Genomic DNA, 22,984 nt, shown 5'->3' on the forward strand with positions numbered 1-22,984 from the left:
GCTGGTGTGTCTAAGAATCTCCCTGAACAGCCATATTGGGGGACATTACTTCCTCTGTCACACTCATGACAGGACGTGAATGGACCAACACCAGGAAACGTAAATTATGTCACTGGTTTGATTAACAACAGTCACTGTGAGCTAGGACAGTTGCTATGGAAATAAAGCAATTTCCCCTGGTACCCTGCAGTAAAAATTCAACGGCTGGCATTTCGGCCAGTGAAAAAAAAGTATTATTTCAGACCCGTGTGTGTCTCAACATAATTCAGTCAGTTCAAGAATGTGTCCACATGTTTTTCTCAACATTGCCATGGCTATACCCATTTAAACAGCAGGGGGCGCTTCAGACTATAAGACCCATAACAACTCTTGAGGGCCCTTTACCGCTTCACATACAATTGCTTAAAAACAAATTGCCTCTCTAAATATCCATGATGATCTTGTTAAAGCAACTACATTCAATCATTTCAAACAAATGTTAAACAACTACACCGTCTGGTGACAATTTTAGTGTTTCACCTTATAGTAGATACAAGCTGATACCAGCACCGGGCCTTTCAGTTAGTACGATATGTGTAGCTTTTGACTAAATAAAAGAGTGCAAGTCGGTCAAGTGCGTCCACATGTCGGCAAGTCAGTCTGCCAGTACCTGAGCCAGTGGCGGGCTGGAAGATTTTGGGCAGTGCAGGTGGATGAGCGCGGACAAAGGCTGGCACCTGGTAAGCATAGGGGGAGGGCCGCGCCGGGTGGGCTGTGCCCGCAGTGCCAGAGGGGAGTCGGGGGTGGAGATTAGGGGCGGGGTGTGAGGCAATGGGGCCAAGGGGCACGGGCAGAGGGGGGCGCGGCAAGAGTGAGACATTAGACGCCGTGCTACCCCAAACCACCTCACTGGCAGCTGAGTGAGAGGGATGAGTAGAGGAGGAGAGGAGGAGAGGAGGAGAGGAGGAGAGGAGGAGAGGAGAGGAGGAGAGGAGGAGAGGAGGAGAGGAGAAAAAGGAGGAAAGGGAAGGGTGGCGAGAAGAGAAAATAAAGGTGGAAAGTAAAAATGGGGGAAATGCAGTTAAGGAAGAAAGCACCAGAGGAGAGAGAGAGAGAGGAAGCAGCAGTGAGAACAGCAGAGAGGGAAGGGGAATGAGAAAGTGAAAGAGAGAAAACAATGAGAGAATACAGGCAATGGAGAGTGACAGTATTCAGATACTCCTCCCGGACATCTCAATGACTCAACGTAGGCATTTCAAAATTTACATTTGTCCCAATTGCATATCTCTCCTCACTAACTCATCATAATAAAAGACTACAGTCCCACTCCGCCTAGCCAGCGGCTAGAAACTCCGATAAGGCCCCTGAATTCAGTAGAAAAAGGGCAGCTTTTAACAGTGTTGAATATTCCAAGAATCCCAGATATTGCTTGAGATTCCATCACTTCAAATAGTGACCGAAACAACAAGTTTGTTTGTAATTTAGCTTTGCAGAGAGTATCTGATTTGATGATTTTGAATTAGTATGTAATGTGGTGTACCACTTCATTTGAAACCTCATATCCATTGGGTTTACTAAATACAATACATCAAATCATACTGATGTACGTTTGATAATCATTATTTAGATAAACGCTCATAACACATGAATGTCAACATTTCAAATGAGGAATATGGTGTTAGACTGGAGGGAGGACAGGACCGGAGCCTGAGAAAACGGCCCAATCAGGTTTCAAAGGAGGAAACAGGAAATTACCTGCGGGCTCCGGTTCAATCACAGGCCTCCACGCCTGATCACGAATTCTTCGAGTGGGAGCTTTCAGAATAGAATAGAAAGGATGAAGAGAAAAGCAATAGAAAATAGATGGTTCATACAGTTGAAAAGGAAAATGTAGAAAATAGATGGTTCATACAGTTGTAGATGAGGGCAGTTATGAGTTTCTGATGTGCCACCAGAGCAAGAAGAAATACAGTATACTGAGCAGTGTTTTCAAGAATAAAACACTTAAAATATACTTGTCTCAAGGTATGAACAAAGAAAACTGATCGTATGGCAGCTTTGTTGACCTGTTATTATATGCCTGACTCAGTTGAGGGGATGAAAAGGCTTGTGCCGTTCTGGTGTGTATGCTTGGTAACCCATTTGGCTCGAGGGGTGTGGTATATGGCCAATATACCACGGCTAAGAGATGTTCTTAGGCACGGTGCATCGCGGAGGACACAGAGCTTAGCCGTGGTATACTGGCAATATATCACAACCCCCAAGATGCTTTATTGCTCTGATAAACCAGTAATCAACTCAAATAGAGCAGTACAAAGTGATGTGACATCACACCTGTGGGTTACAGTCTGTTATAAAGCAGGAGGTTTACCATGGCTATGACGTCACATTTGTTTTTACTGTTCAAATTGTGTTGCCAACCGGTTTCTAAGATTGTGGTACATTGCCAATATACCACACCCCATTGTGCCTAATCGCTTACACACACAGTACAGCTATCAGCATACAGAATTCAAACCGTCCAGTCCATAAGACGGCATGTGCACATCACTGCCTCCACCTCTGACCAGAAACCCAGACGTCCTGCTCCTGGGGAGACCGGTACCTGTGACAGGAGTGGCGGGCCCCCTTCCGGCTCCCATCGCGGCTCTTCTCTCCCCGTCCTCGTCGTCACTGTCGTTGAAGTCGTCCAGGTTGCCGACGTCACTCGGCTTCAGGCTCATCAGACTGGCCAGACTCTGCATGTCCTCGTCCCTGGGGGGCGGGGTGAGGAAATGGTTCTGCATTATCACTCGTACCCACTCACTCGAAAATCAGCTACTGACTACACTGGTCATTAGAGGCCACGTTGAACATCATCAGTATATTTACTAGATTTCAAACTATAGTGGTCCCGAGTAAACCACTAGGGAGGTTTGTTTTCAACTGTATGCTCAGTTGAGGAAGAGATTCACTCGCTAAATCAAGCTTGGCCTTACTGGCACAATGCAGTGAGACTGTGACAAACGCGACCAATTAGATGAAAGGCAACTCACGTGGCCTTGCCCTCTTTGAGGAAGACACAGGTCAAGGTCAGTTTGAGTGTGGCCTCCACCACCTTCACCGACAGTGGCTTGAGCTTCAGCGTCAGGTCATATTGGGCGGAGGTGGCACTAGCAAACTTCTTCATGTTGACGTCCACTGATGCCAGCACCTTTCTGTGGCCCTTGTTAGTCTCCTAGAGTGACAAAGCTCATGGGGTTAACTCAGGCTTTCCTACTGATGTTGTTCGAATCCAATACTTTGGTATATTCAACAGGAATAGTTTTTGTTAAACTGTTTGTAAAAAGCTTTTAACCCAGGACATCTGGAGCAAGACCTATGTTGTCTGACACAGCATTGTGGAACTCAATGTGTTTTGACTTGAAATGTTGGTGAAGACAAGTGTCAAATAAATTCCACCATATCGGGCAACAAGACTCACATTCTCAATGACGAACGTCCAGTCCTTGTCTTCAAATTCGTCCGCCGTCGGATCCTAAAGGGGAGATTTTAAGAACAAGGGAATACGTTTTCATTTCATCCAAATGCACGTTAATCTCAACACTGTCCTAGTCACCAGAACCCGTCTTTCCAGGGGTGAAATGCCATACGCTGTGCAGGGGCTGTGGTCCAGCAATAACTACCCTCTATGCAAACGTGCCAATGCCCGCCAGAGACAGGTCAATCCCCTGTTCCGGCTTTCACTGCTGTGTCTCATATCCCTCTGCACCCCCTCAAAACCCCTTACTTGTCTGAATAAAGCAAATTCCCCAAATATATATACATATATATATACAGAATAACTATGTATTAAATAAATTCCTTACCTTGAAGAGAGTGACAGTGATGTCTAGGTTTTCGGGGACCTGCCACACCACTGTACCCCTGTAGGGGTTCATGATACCTGGCTGCCAACCATGTAGCTGAGACGTAGAGAGAACATACAGTCAGCCCTGACCGGGGGAACCCAGGCATACATCCCATTTCCTGGTTCCCGGGTTCCAGCCGAAAACATCAAACGTTACCTTGGTGCAGTGTCTTCTGTTTCTTCTGGTCCATACCACTTTCAGTTTGTCTGGTTGCCTTTAAAGGAAGCACAAAACACTCTCTAAGCACAACGCATACACTGGAAACACACATACGCTGGGAAACCACTGTGTTTACACTGACAACATAGAGGTTTCTCCAACCCATTCAAGGTAATGATAGACCTCAGTATAATGGCAGTCTGAGATATTCACAATGTTTATACAAGTGAAATAAACAGCAGTACCACAGCATCGATTAACCAATCGGCAGAGAGCTCTCTGTGTATCCTTTTCCTTGCACAGGCTACTATTAACAGCGTTAATGAACACTTTTTTGTTATCAGCGTGTATGCTAGGCTGTGTGGAACATCGCTAGCTCACCTTTCAAAGTCATCTGAAATGCAAGCCCCCCCAAAGTGTTTGGGATTTAAGGGGCACTAAGGTAAAACCTCAAGACACATTAGTACATACACACACACACATACACAACGAGAGAGAAAGGCAGACAAACTGACAAACACTTGCGCGTCTGCCGGGACAAAATATTTCTGGTGAATCTTTCTCGGTGGAGGTCCTGGAGGTAGAGAATGCACTCCACAACAGGGTCAGCATCAACAAACTAAGCTCCTGCTGCCAGGTTACAGTGGACATTTCCTCTGACTGCCGGTACGACCGACGTGGGTGTGCTCATTCATCACCGGAAAAGGCAGGGCAGCATCTCCACGATTTCAGACGTTCCAAAACGTTTGCACCTGCTGATCGCAGCCCAGCCAGGGTTTGTTTGACTTGCACTTTCCCATTCAGAGCCCTGAGGGCTTGCTCAATGGAGGGTGTGTCCCAGAGTTAACACAAGGCTGCAGTAACCAGACTTCTCCGGAGCAGCCATTAAGCAATACGTCAAACAAGGCGCGTGTGTCTCATGGCTTGTTCGGGTCTGGACTAGAGCAACCATTACATCATCCTAGAAGACAGCTTTGGCAGTAACAACAGTCGTGTTATAGTTTACATTTATTAACTACTATAAAAACAATGCAGACTCCAACAGTAAACAAGCAACAGGGCTATTTGCGTGTTGAAATAGGCCAGAATGCACTGTAACATGGGCTTGAATGAACATGGGCCCTTCAAAGTAGCTGCGGTGACTAAGTGACAATATGTTTGCCGGCAGGGGGAAGTGTGAAGACCAGAGGGAGACAGAGGGCAGAGGAGCTTAGCGACTTCATTCTCATGTTGCAGGCCGGTTATAGAAGATGGGGATTGGAAAGAACAGTCACAGTAGAAGGGAGGGGCTGAGGGAAAGGTGGGGTTGGGGGGGGGGGGGGGTGTACAGAAATAAACCTGTAGGCCATGTTGGGTGATAGGCGATAGCCTTCAGTTCCTTCTCAGGTCTCAGGTCTTATTAAAAAATTATATGCACTTGAGTTTAGAGTGTGCAGGCTTTTTCATTCATTTTGTTTCCATTCCGTAGCCTTTAGCCAGCACCTCGTCAACTAAGGTGTGCGTTTCTTCTACTTTTATCCTTCTCATACACCGCCTTGTGGATTTAATTATTGGGTTGTTTACTCTCGGAATGTGCAGTAACCAATTACTGTTACCATTCCAAAGTTGTACTATCCATCATAACAACCTTTGATTAATCAAACTCTGCAGTTAGCAAAAGACAATTAAGGACTATTGCCAGTTAAACAACCCATTTTAAAGGATGATAGCCGGCCATCAGTTGTTTTATTTTAATTAACTGATTAGGTAAGTTTCTAACCCACTGCTTTCTACTTGAATACAGATAATAATATGATTGGGTGTGTATATTTACATTAAAAACTGAAATATTGACTTTAGTTTTCAACTGAAAATGTTCTCGCTGACTGTGTACATTGCCTAAAAGAACTGTTGGAATGGTGTAGCATAACAACAATGGAAGGCCTAGAGTTATTTTGTTGGTCATACTTAGCCACCACAGTCATTTTAATTAAAATTTCGCCAACTGTCTCAGGACGTGCAAAATGCAAGCTTTGTTAGTAGCCAATACCAAGTAGATGTCACATCCTGGCATGATGGGATCCAATGCGCTCTCTCCCTCACCTGAACCTCACACACCCAGTATTGCACTCACCTGTGTTCCTTATCACTGTCCCAATTTAAGTACCTCCTCCCCTAGTGTATCTTATCAGTCATTGTTTTGGATTCCATTCCTATTTGTTACGTTGTAGAGGTTCATCTCTTGTTTTAGTTTTGTTCCTGTAACAACCGGGCACAGCCTGTGCCGTGTCATCTGTTGCATTTCTATGTTAATTGTGTTTAGGTTCTATTCAGTCTGTTTCTATGTTCTGTCGTTTCCCTTGTGTTTATTGCTTTCACCAGTGTCCAGTTTAATCTTGCAACCTGTGTCTTGTTTGCCCCTCATCACTTCCCTTGTTAGTTTTCCCAGTTCCCTGTGTCGGTTATTATTTTGTGATGTTCCTGGTCAAGGATGTTGTCTTTAGGGCTGTTGTCATGAATTCTGTTTATTAAAAGTCCTTCGCTCCATCACCTCTGCGCCTGTGTCCTGCTACTCGACGTTCTAGTTATATACTTTTTATTAAAATTAATTTGTCCTCTCGTGGCTTTGTCCAGCCTCCTAAAAGCATCATTACACTAGAGGAATATTGTTACTTCTCTGCAGCGAGCGAAGTCAAAAGGCCTACATGTATTTCTGCTAAATCTGATGGGAAGCATGTCACATCTTGCAGTGTGCCATCACTAGGCTGAGTGCTTGTTTCCAACACGTTTCCTCGAATGTCGTAATTCATTCCAGTGCAATGTCACCGCCATCTCTATCTATTAGCCACCCCAGCAAGTCCAACCTAAATATGAAAATGATGAACAAAACCTCCAGGTACAGCTAACATTTTGTAGTTCAAGCAAAGATGTCCTTATTGTATTTCTCAAGTGCATTTTATATGGATAGGCAAATATGAACATACTGTTTATACCAGGCAAAATCAGAGAAAGCACATTCTGATCCATAATAGATATGCATGCCTGCCTCTGTGTGCCAATGCTGACCACTGGTTAACCATGCAACTTTCGGTTGTAAAGCAAAGACTAGATGTTTTTAAGACAATCATTTGTTCAATACCATAGGCTTCTGCTAGAAACAAAATCAATCAAGCGAGGTGTCTGCATTTTCCATGAGCCACTTTCATATATGAGGTGCCACTAATAAAGCTGAGGAAAATAAAAGGTAGGTCCACAGCCCACCTAAAGAACTGAGGTTTTGCAGAATGACGATACCCAAACGGCGAAATACAGCTCCAGAAAAAATTAAGAGGCCACTGTACCTTTTGCTTTCCTTTCCAAAATTTGAAAAGGAAACTTTTGAGTGAGGAACTTTTTTGCAGCGGTCTCTTAAAAGTTTTCTGGACCTATATATGAGACGTCATCGTCAAAAAGTAAACCGAGCTTGCCACTGACCTACCACTTATTTGTGTCCCTCAACATATTCCCGCTAGGCATACCGGTGTTTGCAAGTATTACTATACCAGTTAGTGGTATGGATAAAGACCTTAGCGGTGTGAAGGTGAGAACATCCTCTTCTAGGTTAGAGTGTTATAGGAGAGGTTATGAAATTCCCATACTCCACCATGTTTTTGTTCCCACATACAAGTTGCATTCTTAAAGAAAATGATTTAACAGACTGATAGGCTGTATTTAGAGACGGCATGCAGAATAAACCAGGATAAACACACCTTACACACAAGCACGTACACACACACATATCCCTACACACACAGACCTACACACACACACAAATCTACAAATCCTAAAAATATTTTACATGAACTGAACCATCAGTTTAGTAATCAGCTAAGCAGGGCAGCCTGTCTGGCTCACATTTCACACATTCTCATTGTGAAGCGTCAACATGGAAACATAAACACAGACACCCAAACACAGAGACTGTTAACATTGCTGCAAGTTATTTGTAGAGACATTTACAACTGCTCTACAAACTTCATTCATCATAAAAATGGAAAATACAAAATAAGACATTTCGGATTATTCAGCTCTGGAAAAAATTAAGATACCGCTGCACCTTTTTCGTTCCTTTCCAAAGAAAAGTTGAAAAGGAACGTTTTGAGTAAGGAACGTTCAATTTGCAGTGGTCTCTTGACTTTACACCTTCGGTAAAGGCTGGTGTTATCGCTTTGTCATTATGGGGTATAGTAGTTGGTAGATAATAGGAGAAAGTTCTCAACACTTTCCAAAGACACTCAGTGCACCATAAATTATTTTGGGTGCATACCAAAGTGCATCCAAAATGAAGAATTCCTATTGGTCAACCTAAGGCGACCCAGAAGGAAACCTCCCTCACTTCTATTGTTGTCTCTAAGACATACAATCGTATCTCCTTTAAGCAATGGCAGATGGGAGCAAGCAAAATTCTTCTGTCATTTCAGGTACAGGTGAAAACATGCATGAAACATTCACAAGCATTGAAACTTGGCCTGGAGATAAACATTGAGTTGTTTTTACCTGAAATGCACATAGTCCTTCTTTGTACTGGATCATTAGAAAAATTATAACTCTGAGTCATATAAAAGTAATGTTTCTCTACTGCGAGTATTAGTACACAGAGAAAAGGGATCGCCTTTAGTAAATATTATTGAATTATCTCTCCTTATTAATTTTCTAATGATCCACGTGGCTCAGAATGCTTGTGAAAACCGACTGATATTTCATTGCTCAGAAGGATTTCAGCTAATACTTTCTATTTGTTTACAGGCATAATGGATACAGCGTCATCAGATGGGTACATCCACAAGACTTCAACAACCGACATGTATCCACGCAGTAAAGTGTCACCAATAAAAGTGTAAACAACAGCTCTAAATTAAAATACAGCTTTTTTTTGTGTTTATTTCTTTGCACATCCACATAGCACTTTTTTGTTAGTGCTCGAAGTCTGCCAATCAAAGCGCAGCTGATTTTTCAATGACTTTTTTAAAGCAATGTGTCAATAGTGTAGAGGGATTTTTATAAAAATGCATTATACTCTCACACTTTATGAACTTATGAATATGTTAATCACATACACAGATAATCAGCATGGTAAACAGTATAATCATCAATATATATTGTATACGTCTTGTTTTGAAATAATCATGAAAGTATCAGCAGCAAACCATCATGTGCCTTAAAGTTAAGGGCCCTAATGGCTAACGGATCTATTTCTTTAAAGGAGTGTCCAGAACTTGAGCCACCAGGGTTTGAGGATTTAATGGTTTGGAGGACGGACCCCAAAAAGTTGTGAAACAAAGGTGGCACACGCCCAAGGGATTAACATAAAGGGATGGTCAGACGACATCACGTAAGATGCTACTGTATAAAAGCAAGGGTCCAGGCCTTAAACAATGGGTGTATCTGCAGAAGGGCCTGGCTTTTGTTATTGCCATTGTTTTATGATTTTTCATTCAAGTCTAATTGGATTCCCAAGTTCCTGAGTTCTTGCACATTTTTTAGAAAGACAAGGAATTGTTTGTCCACGACAATAGCAGATAAACAGAAACAGCCAAGTAAGTCCTTAGCTTTTGGGTTATGTTCGGGGTAAAATTGAAATGTTTGTCGTAGAGCGACAGACCACCTTCCCCATCTCACCCCTCCCAAACACCCCCCTCATTTAACACCCTCCCAATGTTTCCTCAGGCCCCACCAGCCACTACCACTCTGCCCTCCAGGAGAACCCACGCCTCCTGTCCATCCCAGGGTACCCTTCACCACCTCCCCAACCCGTGTCATCACAGAGCAGGAGGTCCACAACAGAACTCCACAGGGTTGCACAGAACGCTGACAGACACAGATTAAACCCCAATGCGAGGATCAGCGCTGCCCTTTTTTCTCCAAACCTGGTCAGAAGAGCAATGCCCCATTCCTGCCTGGTGCAAATCCTCCATTATCTTGCAAGTCCTGGACAAACGGATGTCCTTCCTGAATACGTCCACATCCATGTGTGAATGTGTACTGAGAGACCAAATTAAAGGACGGCACTGCGGTCTGAAGAAAGGGTCATTGGCTGCTCCCTGCCCACCATCGAGGTCCAACATGACTCCCAGGTCAGGGAGCATGCAGCCAAGATCAGTGATGAACCCAGACACCCACTGTTCCGAGGCAGGGAGCAAGGAGCAGTACCGGTCAATCTTATCCAAACAAAGACAGACTCCATCTGGATGTTTTTTGGGGTCAGCGGTATATCAGCCATGAATGAGCAGACAATATATCAGTAAATCCTCTATATTACCTGTGGCACTCAGCCCCAGCAATCTGTCCCACAGAGACCAACAAGACCACGCTCCTTACATCAAGTCACCTCCAAACTGTTAGTTGTTAATTAATCAGCTGAATTACACTGTAGTAAAAACTGCCAATCTCCCTGCATCACGATAGCAATGCATATAATGGAACAATAAAAAGCTACGTCAACTGTATAATAACGCATAATATACTCGTCACTCATATCCCATAATCTCATGCTCACCACCAAATGTATAGAAGTGTATGCCAATTAAGCGCAGATTTTGTGTATTCTGTCCCGGTATGAGTGTGATAATCTATCAAGACCCACATGCGCTATCAGCTTCATTTATTAATGCCCGCGAGGCTGTCACACCTTTAAATATTTTTTTGTATTTAGACGCATATCTATTTATTACGGTCAAATCAGATGTATGTAAATTAGGATGCTTTTCGCATAACGATTATTTGACTGGAGAACCAGAAGGGCGAATGCGGAAGTGCGCTGCATGTCAAAGTGTGCGTCCACCCCAAATCGGTAGGAAAATCCACAGCGCACAGAGCCATGAACGCGAACCTTCCAAAACGTTATGCGTATCGGGAAGTCGCTGTAATGCAGACATAACTGACAAGATTAAATATTTTTAGCCTACAACTGACAACGTTGCTATTGTGAAACTGAAAATATGAACGTATTAAAACCATCTGAATCAGGGATGGTGACAAAAGTTACACACCACGAGCTTGTTTGGTCGGTTCAGAAATGATATTTTACATTTATCAAAGATAAATGCATTAAATTGATGTTCACTTACCATTTTTTCTTGCATTCTATTGTCAGTTCTTGAAAAGTCGCCGCAAACTGGAACTTCGCGGCTTTCTTTCCAACACGCTGAAGTCTCTTCCAAACCGAAGTCATGTTAAATGACTGTATAATATTTTCTTCAGGGACATTGGTCACTGTACCCCTGCTCTTACCGCGCTCACTTGCGTTTGCTGCAAAGTTTGCTCAGTGCGCAACAGCAATTCACTTCACATTCTGAATCTCACAGAGTTGAGACACAGCAAACACGCCGCCCGCGACAGATACGAGCAGTGACACCCAAACTGTATATAGATATACAAATTAAATACATTAAATACAATGTCTATTAAATTGTAGATTATTAACATACTATTACTGGGTATATATTTGGTTGCTATTTTTTTTTTAAAGCATCTTCGGATATTTGCTACTGTTGTTAGACCATTATATATGAATGGTGAGTGTGGAAAGCCCAAAGTGAGAGTACACATTATTTGGGGTTAGGTGAGTAAGGGGAATATGCTAATTGTGTCTGTCAATAATGCAGTTATTGCGGTGTATTCCCTTGGTTATAGACGAACTCACTGGGTTCTGTTTCTGTTTACAAGATGTGGTAAGAGGTAATCAACATGCGCATTATATTTCAATTAAATTAATAACAAAACAGGTGCCCAAATATCGCATGGCTAAAGGATACAAAATAACTGGGACATGGCAAGCCTAGATTAATTTTCTATATTTTGTGTGGGGAGGAAGGGTGTTCAGGAAACATGCTTTAGCTTATCCAATCACACACCAAACCATATGCCACCGTACACTGGCCTCAACAGCAGGGGATTTTTCGATTTACTCCTGCGTTTATTTATAAGTAGGCTAGTGGCGCAAAGCCGACAGACATAGGCAGCTGAGGAATTTATTACTGGCCCTGAGAAGAAATAAAGAGAGTTATGTGATGCCATACTGTTTGTATAAAGTTATCATCTTTTAAGAATGTGATCGATAAAATTAGGTTGTTTATGTTTTTATGTTATTTATGTTTTTACATTTAATCAGTCCTTCCTTGAGGACGTGGCAAGGGTTTGTTATATTATCAATTGGGTGGAGCAATGCCGCGAAACAGTTCGTTTTTTTAGATCTTGTACACAGTAAAAGTCTGTCGGGCCCAGGTTGAGCGTCCCTGACAGGCGTTGAGTGATGGGTTCGGTTCCCTGCCCATTCATATGAGCTGACCCATGTTTTCTTCATTTCCCTTGTTTACACGCATGCATATCCTCCTTTTCTCAGCAGTTTGCCCAAGGTCTAATAGTTGGGATGCAGCTGGATTTGGGTGGAAAACTAATGAAGAAATCAAGAGCAATGAATGGGGGCGTGGGGGGGGGGGGGCACATATGGGAATGCTTGTCTTTTTTTAGTTGGTCCATTATGGAGAGGTTATGTTTATCTAATAAACTATTCCAGGAAATGCATTTCCTTGTCCCAAATAGCTATAACTACGACATCTCAAATTCCGCAAATGGACAACGGGTTCTCAAGTGAAAACAGTGTGAGTAGTAATCTACCCCCGTTAACATATGTGTTTAAGACGTTTTAGTATGAGTCTCTTTGTGTTCATTCAACGCTACACTGGGGCCCCTGAGACTGTTACTGGGTTCATGGATATGGGCAGCGGGTGTAGACGACTGGATACTGCCTGACCCGGGTGTCGGAGCCTTAGGACTGCACACTACACTACTAAAAATACAGCTGACACACTGGAAGGGAATGGGGTCATGCGATGAGCAGCATGTTTTTATTATATTTTTATTCAGTCACTGGAGGCCTCTATCCTAAACTATGGGTTGGCCACCCATTGGTCACTGCACGCTCTGTTTTCCAGCACCAGGGACCCCCGTGTGTTAAGAATCCACCTCCATTGTAGACCTTCCGCCATTTTAAACCAGTCAACTGGGTGCAATGATTTCATTGGCTGATACCTGTCTCTGACGGAGTCAGCGGCCATGTGATCGGGACTTCAACCAGGGTCGCCAGGGGAGATTAGTCAATGCAGGACATCCAAACCAGATGACTGCGCTCTAAGGGATAAAGTCCTCAGGGGCAAAGTCAATGCTAAAATGTCCCGTTGCCCCCTGGAGGCCTCTAGCCTACTCTATGGTGCCACCTAGGTCCAAAGGATGTGCTGCAGGAAACTACATGCCCAGTCCCAAATGGACCCCTAAACCCAACATCCTATGCACTTGAGACAAGGAACGCTGTCCCAAGTTCTTCGGCATAATGGGTAGAATTGTGCAGATGTCCTAGGATGCCACAGAAGGCCATCTGAGCACCTATTCAGTCTGTTGTAATTACACCTGTGACTAACTTTGTTTTCTGTAACCCAATTGGTCTTTTGCACAAAGATGACCCGGCAGTTTACATAACAATATTCTGTACCTGCCAACCAAATGAAAAGGTCATAATGTCCCTCTCTTTCTAGGAGTAAGAAAATAATCTGTTATGTGCCACATTCCGACCTTGATAAATATAGACACACGCAGCCCAACACCTGTCAGCTGTCCTTCAAAATGAAACGGGGGTGACAGCCAGGACTCAGAGACACACTGAACATTCGTTTTTTTCACAAGGTCACTGAACATCACAACCCTTCCCAGAACCTGGGGCCTGTACACTACAAGGGGTTCAAACAGGGTTCGGCTAATGCATAGTCACTGTTCCTGGATTAGAGCGGACAGGGATATTCCTTGTGGGGGATCTGGTTGTGCAGAACACCGTATATCCTCTAAATTTAGAACGACCAAATACCCCGCGGGCTATGGGATGTTTATAGGTCGTCGTGATGTGCTGTATGTCAACAACAGTAACCAAGATGGCCTCTCTGCGTACAACAAGACTCTGAGTCGGATCACGTCTGCGTTCGGTTGACTTTGAGCGTGTGCGCGTGTTATGTATTTCTCAAAGACTGTGGCGGACAGCCAGCCATATCCCCCTCCTCAGCCCCGGGGGGTCCCGCGTGACCTACAGCTGCTCAGTGCCCACACGTGACAGTGACTCATGAGGGACTGTCGTTTAACACGGCTCACACAAACCTGTGTGGTGACAGGGGATCACATGACCGTCATGTCACCTTCCGTCTCTCGCCGTCAATCCCACAATCCACCAGGTCAACAGGGCCGAGAGGGAGGGACATGACAGGACGGTTCCGCTTAGTCTCTGACTTAAAGACACTCGACTGCCACTTTGTGTGCCTTTCTCTTTTTAGCTGCCTTGGATGTTGAAGCGGCTGATGATAGCACAAATCCAAAGTCCTGTTCAGAGCTCATTATTAAGGTCCCGGTGATCACATAAACACAATGAACACGCACACAGAACGTGATCCGAAAGACTGCAATTCCTCCCTGCCAGTACAGAAAAGTGACCCGACACAATTGCATACAAGTTGACACACTACAGACTTGCTACATATCGCAATAAAGGCATAACCCTAATCCTATCCCTAACCCATCCCCAAATAGGGATGAAGGAATACACCGCTGTCCATCTCTTCGCGTAGCCACGTTCGGTTTAAAGCTCTCAGAATGTGTTAATTGAGGAGAATGATCTAGTAACCACTGCTGTGGATGATGTGTTTAGAGAGCCAGAGTGGTTGCATGGGGCCGAGCTGGCAGTTGGGCTGCCAGGGCAGGGAACAGGGGCCCCCCTTTCAAACAGAAGCAGGTCAGGCAAGGCACGAATGCCACTCACTGAGCTACCCTCAATAGAAAAGCAACTCTTGAGGCTCCACTCGGATGTTACGTTATATTTACAACATTGAGTCTGGAAAGATAAAAATGCTATGTATAAAAATGGGTAAAGATTATGGGCCGTGAAACCAAATGATCACACCTGTGTGTAGTGCATTAATGATCATTGCAGTCCTAGGTCATGCTGTTTTTCAGGGAGTTTGTACCACCTCAATACTAGTATTTTATTTTCACATCAACTTATGGAGTGGGATAAACAGGAATGCTCTGAGCGTCTCTCAAAACACATCTTAACTGAAGTAGCATATATGAAACAGGTAGCAGAATTGGTTATGAATTATAATTTATCGGTGCTTGATAAGGCAGAAAACCAAGGATTTTGAAATAGTGTTTTGTTATCTTCACAAAACACTGCAATTGGACATATTGTATAAATCCAACACAACAAATAATAAAATAGTACCTCAACTCTTGGTTTAAATCATAGGAAACCTAAAACCATATTGTCTGTGTAATAGGAATTTTGCCAAACATGCAATTCAATATCAAGATTGTTTTTGACCTGGTACTTTAGCAAATGTGGACTCGACTGACATCTGGTGGTTGTATATGGTATATATATATATATACTCAGCAAAAAAAGAAACGTCCCTTTTTCAGGACTGTGTATTTCAACAATAATGTTGTAAAAATCCAAATAACTTTACAGATCTTCATTGTAAAGGGTTTAAACAATGTTTTCCATGCATGTTCAATTAACCATAATCAATTAATTAACATGCACCTGTGGAATGGTCGTTAAGCTTACAGAGAGTAGGCATTTAAGGTCACAGTTCCAAAAACGCAGGACACTAAAGAGACTTGTCTACCGACTGTGAAAAACACCCAAAGAAAGATGCCCAGGGTCCCTGCTCATCTGCGTGAACGTGCATTAGGCATGCTGCAGGGAGGCATGAGGACTGCTGATGTGGCCAGGGCAATAAATTGCCATGTCCGCACTGTGAGACGCCTAAGACAGCGCTACAGGGAGACAGGAAGGACAGCTGATCATCCTTGCAGTGGAAGACCACGTGTAACAACACCTGCACAGGATCGGTACATCCAAATATCACACCTGCGTGACAGGTACAGGATGGCCACAACAACTGCCCGAGTCACACCAGGAACACACAATCCCTCCATCAGTGCTCAGACAGCAATAGGGTGAGAGAGGCTGAACTGAGGACTTGTAGGCCTGTTGTAAGGCAGGTCCTTACCAGACATCACAAGCAACAGCGCCGCATACTTTTGATTTTGAGCCTCCCTTCATTCAGGGACACATTTCTGTTAGTCACATGTCTGTGAAACATTTTTAGTTTATGTCTTATGGTGTTGGTCTTTTAGTGTTCATAAAAATATTTACACACATTAAGTTGACTGAAAGTAAAAACAGTTGAAAGTCAGAGGGCGTTTCTTTTTTTGCTGAGTATATATATATATATATATATATATATATATACATATACACTCACCTAAAGGATTATTAGGAACACCTGTTCAATTTCTCATTAATGCAATTATCTAATCAACCAATCACATGGCAGTTGAATGTCAGAATGGGAAAGAAAGGTGATTTAAGCAATTTTGAGTGTGGCATGGTTGTTTTCACAGTATTTCAAAATCTGCTCAGTTACTGGGATTTTCACACACAACCATTTCTAGGGTTTACAAATAATGGTGTGAAAAGGCAAAAACATTCAGTATGCGGAAGTCCTGTGGGCGAAAATGCCTTGTTGATGCTAGAGGTCAGAGGAGAATGGGCTGACTGATTAAAGCTGATAGAGGAGCAACTTTGACTGAAATAACCACTCGTTACAACCAAGGTTTGCAGAAAAGCATTTGTGAAGCCACAACACGCACAACCTTGAGGCGGATGGGCTACAACAGCAGAAGACCCCACCGGGTACCACTCATCTCCTCTACAAATAGGAAAAAGAGGCTACAATTTGCACGAGCTCACCAAAATTGGACAGTTGAAGACTGGAAGAATGTTGCCTGGTCTGAAGAGTCTCGATTTCTGTTGAGACATTCAGGTGGTAGAGTCAGAATTTGGCGTAAACAGAATGAGAACATGGATCCATCATGCCTTGTTACCACTGTGCAGGCTGATGGTGGTGGTGGTGTAATGGTGTGGGGGATGTTTTCTTGGCACACTTTAGGCCCCTTAGTGCCAATTGGGCATCGTTTAAATGCCACGGCCTACCTGAGCATTGTTTCTGACCATGTCCATCCCTTTATGACCACCATGTACCATCCTCTGATGGCTACTTCCAGCAGGATAATGCACCATGTCACAAAGCTCAAATAATTTCAAATTGGTTTCTTGAACTTGACAATGAGTTCACTGTACTGACATGGCCCCCACAGTCACCAGATCTCAACCCAATAGAGCATCTTTGGGATGTGGTGGAACGGGAGCTTTGTGCCCTGGATGTGCATCCCACAAATCTCCATCAACTGCAAGATACTATCCTATCAATATGGGCCAACATTTCTAGAGAATGCTTTCAGCACCTTGCTGAATCAATGCCACGTAGAATTAAGGCAGTTCTGAAGGCGAAAGGGGGTCAAACACAGTATTACTATGGTGTTCCTAATAATCCTTTAGGTGAGTGTATATACACACACACACACACACACTTTTGGGTCATTCAAGTTATTTTTGTCAAAATCTCCTCTTGGATCGAGATTACAATCTGTTCTTATATATCATGTATTTGGCTATTACGAATAGCCTACGTAGTATGTACTATGTATAGCAGCACACAGAAGAGCAAATTGCTTGCCAATACGCCTTTCTGATATCTTGGAATGCTGAAGCTAAACAGCAGTCTGGTTAAAAACATAACAGACAACATAGGAATAGTTCAGTGGTTACAATGAAAAAGGTGGTCGGTTTGATACCCGCAGGGCCACTCATACATACATTGTTTGCAGGCATATCTTTAGATGACTTTGCATTAAAGCATTACCTTAAATGCATTACCTAAACATATTTTATAATGGCGTTGAGGACAAGGCAGGTTGCGGATTAGGCTCCTGGGGGGCCTGCTGGTCGGGGTACAGGACTGATGGGTGCCCCAAGGGCTGATGGGAGATGTAGGAGATGGGCTCGGTATACTGGAGCTCCTCCCCTGGGTCCGGAGCAGGATCGCAGTCCTCCGCACTGAGCACCATCTCATCCAGATCTGTTCCTTTCACCTCCCTGTCCCGGGGTCCACAGAACGTCCGGAGTACGGCTTGAACCTGCGGAACCTCCAGGGCTGTCTCCTGGAACGTCAGAATCATCACAATCCCCAGGATTAAGTAGCCTGCAGAGGAAAAGAGGCAGACGTACGACACGGACGCCGTCCATTAGATCACAACAAGGAGGACAAGGGGCAGACGTACGACACGGACGCCGTCAAATTAGATCACAACAAGGAGGACAAGAGGCAGACGTACGACACGGACGCCGTCGCATTAGATCACAACAAGGAGGACAAGAGGCAGACGTACGACACGGACGCCGTCGCATTAGATCACAACAAGGAGGACAAGAGGCAGACGTACGACACGGACGCCGTCGCATTAGATCACAACAAGGAGGACAAGAGGCAGACGTACGACACGGACGCCGTCCATTAGATCACAACAAGGAGGGCAAGGGGCAGACATACGACACGGACGCCGTCGCATTAGATCACAACAAGGAGGACAAGGGGCAGACGTACGACACGGACGCCGTCGCATTAGATCACAACAAGGAGGACAAGGGACAGACGTACGACACGGCACGCCGTCGCATTAGATCACAACAAGGAGGACAAGGGACAGACGTACGACACGGACGCCGTCCATTAGATCACAACAAGGAGGACAAGGGACAGACGTACGACACGGACGCCGTCGCATTAGATCACAACAAGGAGGACAAGGGACAGACGTACGACACGGACGCCGTCAAATTAGATCACAACAAGGAGGACAAGGGACAGACGTACGACACGCCGTCAAATTAGATCACAACAAGGAGGACAAGAGGCAGACGTACGACACGGACGACGTCGCATTAGATCACTACAAGGAGGACAAGGGGCAGACGTACGACACGGACGCCATCAAATTAGATCACAACAAGGAGGACAAGAGGCAGACGTACGACACGGACGACGTCGCATTAGATCACAACAAGGAGGACAAGGGGCAGACGTACGACACGGACGCCATCGCATTAGATCACAACAAGGAGGACAAGGGGCAGACGTACGACACGGACGCCGTCGCATTAGATCACAACAAGGAGGACAAGGGGCAGACGTACGACACAGACGCCGTCGCATTAGATCACAACAAGGAGGACAAGGGGCAGACGTACGACACGGACGCCGTCGCATTAGATCACAACAAGGAGGACAAGGGACAGACGTACGACACGGCACGCCGTCGCATTAGATCACAACAAGGAGGACAAGGGACAGACGTACGACACGGACGCCGTCCATTAGATCACAACAAGGAGGACAAGGGACAGACGTACGACACGGACGCCGTCGCATTAGATCACAACAAGGAGGACAAGGGACAGACGTACGACACGGACGCCGTCAAATTAGATCACAACAAGGAGGACAAGGGACAGACGTACGACACGCCGTCAAATTAGATCACAACAAGGAGGACAAGAGGCAGACGTACGACACGGACGACGTCGCATTAGATCACTACAAGGAGGACAAGGGGCAGACGTACGACACGGACGCCATCAAATTAGATCACAACAAGGAGGACAAGAGGCAGACGTACGACACGGACGACGTCGCATTAGATCACAACAAGGAGGACAAGGGGCAGACGTACGACACGGACGCCATCGCATTAGATCACAACAAGGAGGACAAGGGGCAGACGTACGACACGGACGCCGTCGCATTAGATCACAACAAGGAGGACAAGGGGCAGACGTACGACACAGACGCCGTCGCATTAGATCACAACAAGGAGGACAAGGGGCAGACGTACGACACGGACGCCGTCGCATTAGATCACAACAAGGAGGACAACAGGCAGATGTACGACACGGACGCTGTCGCATTAGATCACAACAAGGAGGACAAGGGGCAGACGTACGACACAGACGCCGTCGCATTAGATCACAACAAGGAGGACAAGGGGCAGACGTACGACATGGACGCCGTTGCATTAGATCACAACAAGGAGGACAACAGGCAGATGTACGACACGGACGCCGTCCATTAGATCACAACAAGGGGACAAGAGGGGGAAGGAAGGTATAAAGCTTGTCGGGAGGACCAACAGTATTTGGGTCAATTCCACTTTCATTCCGATTACCGAAAGTCTGAAAAGGACACCAAAAAAAACCAGGGCTGAAATCGAATTGACCCCCAACCCCGCTACGGCGACTCTCACAGGTGGTGAAGAACTCCAAGCCCTCCTGGGCCTCCTCGCTGTGCTCCCTCCCCAGCAGGTAGTTGCCCTCACCGACGGTGCTGAGCGTCATCACGCAGAAGAACAGCGCATCCAGGAAGATCCACCCGGGCACCAGGTAGCAGAGGATGACAGCGGGCAGCAGGAGGAGGACCATGACCATGACCAGGCCGAGGAGGCTGACGTGGAGCAGCGCTGCCTGGCGGCGGGGTAGGCCCCAGTGGGTCTGGAGGTGACGCACCGGACCGCGGGTCACCACGGGCAGCAGGAGGTCAGACAGGCAGGACAGGACAAACAGGGTGAGCGGGATGCCCAGCAGGCTGTAGAATACACAGAACAGCTTAGCGCCGTCTGTTAGGGGATTGGAGTCGCTGTAACCTGGGAGGGGACGGCCAGGAGAAAGAGGAAATGTGTTTGGCTTCTACCTTCAGGTGGACAACAAGTAACCATAAATGATGTGTGTTTATGATTTAGGTGAGTGGTTTTGGTGCATGTAATGTCATGTGAAAAAGTAAGTAAACCCCCAGGAAGGTGTGGACATATGGATATGCAAATATATTTGACAAATAGAGAGAATCTAACTTAAGTGACACTGAAAGCTTTGCAATCATTCACTCATAAAAATATACAGAAATGCATTTTTATAGTGCAGAGAAATATTCACACCCCTTGCTTCAATAGCTGGTGTTTGGCTGAAATTGTCTATTATTCTCTTACTGTACATCGATATTAACGATTTTTTTACTTCAACTGTGTCATGTTGTTCTTCAAGTACCCCATTTCAATAGGATTGAGATCTGGGCTTTGACTCTGCCATTACATAAAACTTCACGATAATGCTTTGATTCTAATTTAAGCCATTTTTATGTGATAGTAAAGATAGGGGTGTACTATTTTTTCTGCATGAGGAAATTGAATATGTTTGACATAATTATTGGAATTCAGCATAAATATCCATGTGTGCAAATAAGAAGAAAAAAGACAACCCAGGGGGTGTACATACTTTTTAACATAACTAAGGGGGATACCCAAGTCCCCACAAACATAGGAAAACCTGAAAGATTCCCCACAATGTTAAGGTTTTAACTTAATAACCAACTTCTTGCTCGTGGCAAACGTTAACAAATGCTCAAATACATTATATTTGATAGGCTCAATTTGTGATATTTGTTCCGATATAATTGAAATCACTGTTTAAATAAAAAACGCTAAACTTCTACAACGCATATTTTAAAATATAAGCTCTTCTCACCACTGGTAGCCAAAATATTAACCACAAAGAAGACAGACGAGGTGAAATCCCAGCTCCATTTATTTTCGCCTGCGTGCAGTATAGCAACATTCCGATAACCATTAGCGTAGACTTTTTTAAGGAATATATCCAGACCGCCCTCCTGCACGCATCGGTTTTCTCTCAGAAAACGCCGTCGGACCTCGAGGACCTGTGCCTGGAACTGGTTCCCCTGGGGCTGCTCGATGGCCATGAATAGCAGACTACCGAAAATCGTGAAGAGAACATAGACGAGGAGCAGGAACCAGAATGCATGGCTCTGACAGAACCTCTGGAAGGACTCGACCCAAAGGACCATAGTTGTTTGTCTGACCGACCTTGCTTCGTGTGGCACAAAGGTAACCACATACCTGCTCAGGTGAGCAATATTTAAATAATTAAACAGATAATTTAAGCAACTGTCCACAATGAAACCGGTCAACGGAAGCTTCGTCGAATACGTCAATTCGGAAAATCGAATACAGTTCGTCAAGTTCGATTTTCAAAGTGTAAATAATGAGTAATTAAATTAAAGAATGTGCGTGTTAACTATATCCATGACGGTCAACCCATCGAAATAGCTTGATAAACATTATAGCCTTCTGTACAGCAAGGACTCCGAAGCACCCTAAATACCGCGGCTGGGAAACCTATACAGCAAAATGACATCAGTATCCTTTTGCCATCTAGGAAACGTGTTAAATAAACATGTCCCAACGCCGAGGGTGTAGACCGTTTGGCGCTCAATGTTTAGGGAGAGGCATCTGACCGGCAGGCCTAACCGAAAGGTTGCTGTATATAGACTAAATCCCGAAACAGCGAGTAGAACATCTGTAGTTCTGTCCCTGAGCAACGCAGGGGACCCTTAATTGCTTTTGGGTCATTGATGTAAAGGAGAACGTGTTCTCAGGCAGTGGTGAAGGTGAGAGAACCGACGCGCCATCCCTTAAATACAGCCCAAAAGCCGGCAACGTGGTGACGATATGTGTCACAACTTCACTTCCGCTGTGAATATTTTTGTTTGGTATTTTAAGGCCTTGTAGGCAAGAACCAGTTACAGTCTATTGATGTTCCCCATTTGTACTCAACTTTCAAATAATTCAAACAATGATCGAAAAGGTACACAGCTCAGAATCCAAAAAGAAAAACTTCAGAGATTTGGCTTGGCATTAAGTCGGCATTCTCGTGCTAACCAAAACAAATTCATATAAAAGCAAAGACATTCTTGACATAAAACAATTAATAGAAATAAACTTCAGATTAAGTTGTTTAGTGTGTAGGATAATTATATTGACGCTTGTTATCGACAAAACATATCAGTCTACAAGATCAAAATTATTTCCTCTACTTGGGCTGTTGAATAGCATAGAGTATGACATGGCCAGCAATAATATCCTCTTCTATCTAA

General features: G+C 44.6%; 2 protein-coding genes across 2 annotated transcripts in view; both read right to left on the reverse strand.

Annotated features, from left to right (window-relative positions):
* The window catches only part of ehbp1l1a (EH domain binding protein 1-like 1a), a 40,127-nt gene extending 28,791 nt beyond the window's left edge, over positions 1-11,336 (reverse strand). Inside the window, exons 1-8 of the mRNA XM_034290424.1 lie at positions 11,114-11,336; positions 4,026-4,083; positions 3,828-3,923; positions 3,443-3,496; positions 3,015-3,196; positions 2,585-2,733; positions 1,735-1,794; positions 650-895 (exon numbers count right to left, since the gene is read on the reverse strand). Of these exons, the coding sequence (XP_034146315.1) occupies positions 650-895; positions 1,735-1,794; positions 2,585-2,733; positions 3,015-3,196; positions 3,443-3,496; positions 3,828-3,923; positions 4,026-4,083; positions 11,114-11,217 (949 nt within the window). The 5' untranslated portion in view covers positions 11,218-11,336. The remainder of the gene's footprint in view (positions 1-649; positions 896-1,734; positions 1,795-2,584; positions 2,734-3,014; positions 3,197-3,442; positions 3,497-3,827; positions 3,924-4,025; positions 4,084-11,113) is intronic.
* A 6,521-nt stretch (positions 11,337-17,857) lies between these two features.
* LOC109615070 (potassium channel subfamily K member 1) lies at positions 17,858-22,946 on the reverse strand. Its single transcript, XM_020043366.2, has 3 exons — positions 21,559-22,946; positions 20,289-20,684; positions 17,858-18,190 (listed from the first exon to the last, which is right to left on the reverse strand). The coding sequence occupies exons 1-3, from the start codon at positions 21,893-21,895 to the stop codon at positions 17,877-17,879; spliced, it is 1,047 nt and encodes a 348-aa protein (XP_019898925.2). The 5' UTR covers positions 21,896-22,946; the 3' UTR covers positions 17,858-17,876.
* Positions 22,947-22,984: the final 38 nt, after the last annotated feature.

This window comes from Esox lucius, chromosome 24, assembly GCF_011004845.1.
Source record: "Esox lucius isolate fEsoLuc1 chromosome 24, fEsoLuc1.pri, whole genome shotgun sequence".
Classification (NCBI taxonomy): Eukaryota; Metazoa; Chordata; class Actinopteri; order Esociformes; family Esocidae; genus Esox; species Esox lucius.

Excerpts from the sequence above, each read along its gene's own strand:
- LOC109615070 (XM_020043366.2), bottom strand. The coding sequence starts at position 21,895 with ATGGTCCTTTGGGTCGAGTCCTTCCAGAGGTTCTGTCAGAGCCATGCA. Across the intron at positions 20,685-21,558 it reads TAATATTTTGGCTACCAGTG|GTTACAGCGACTCCAATCCC; the intron begins GTGAGAAGAGCT and ends GTCCCCTCCCAG. Across the intron at positions 18,191-20,288 it reads CTTGGAGTTCTTCACCACCT|GCTACTTAATCCTGGGGATT; the intron begins GTGAGAGTCGCC and ends TTTCCTCTGCAG.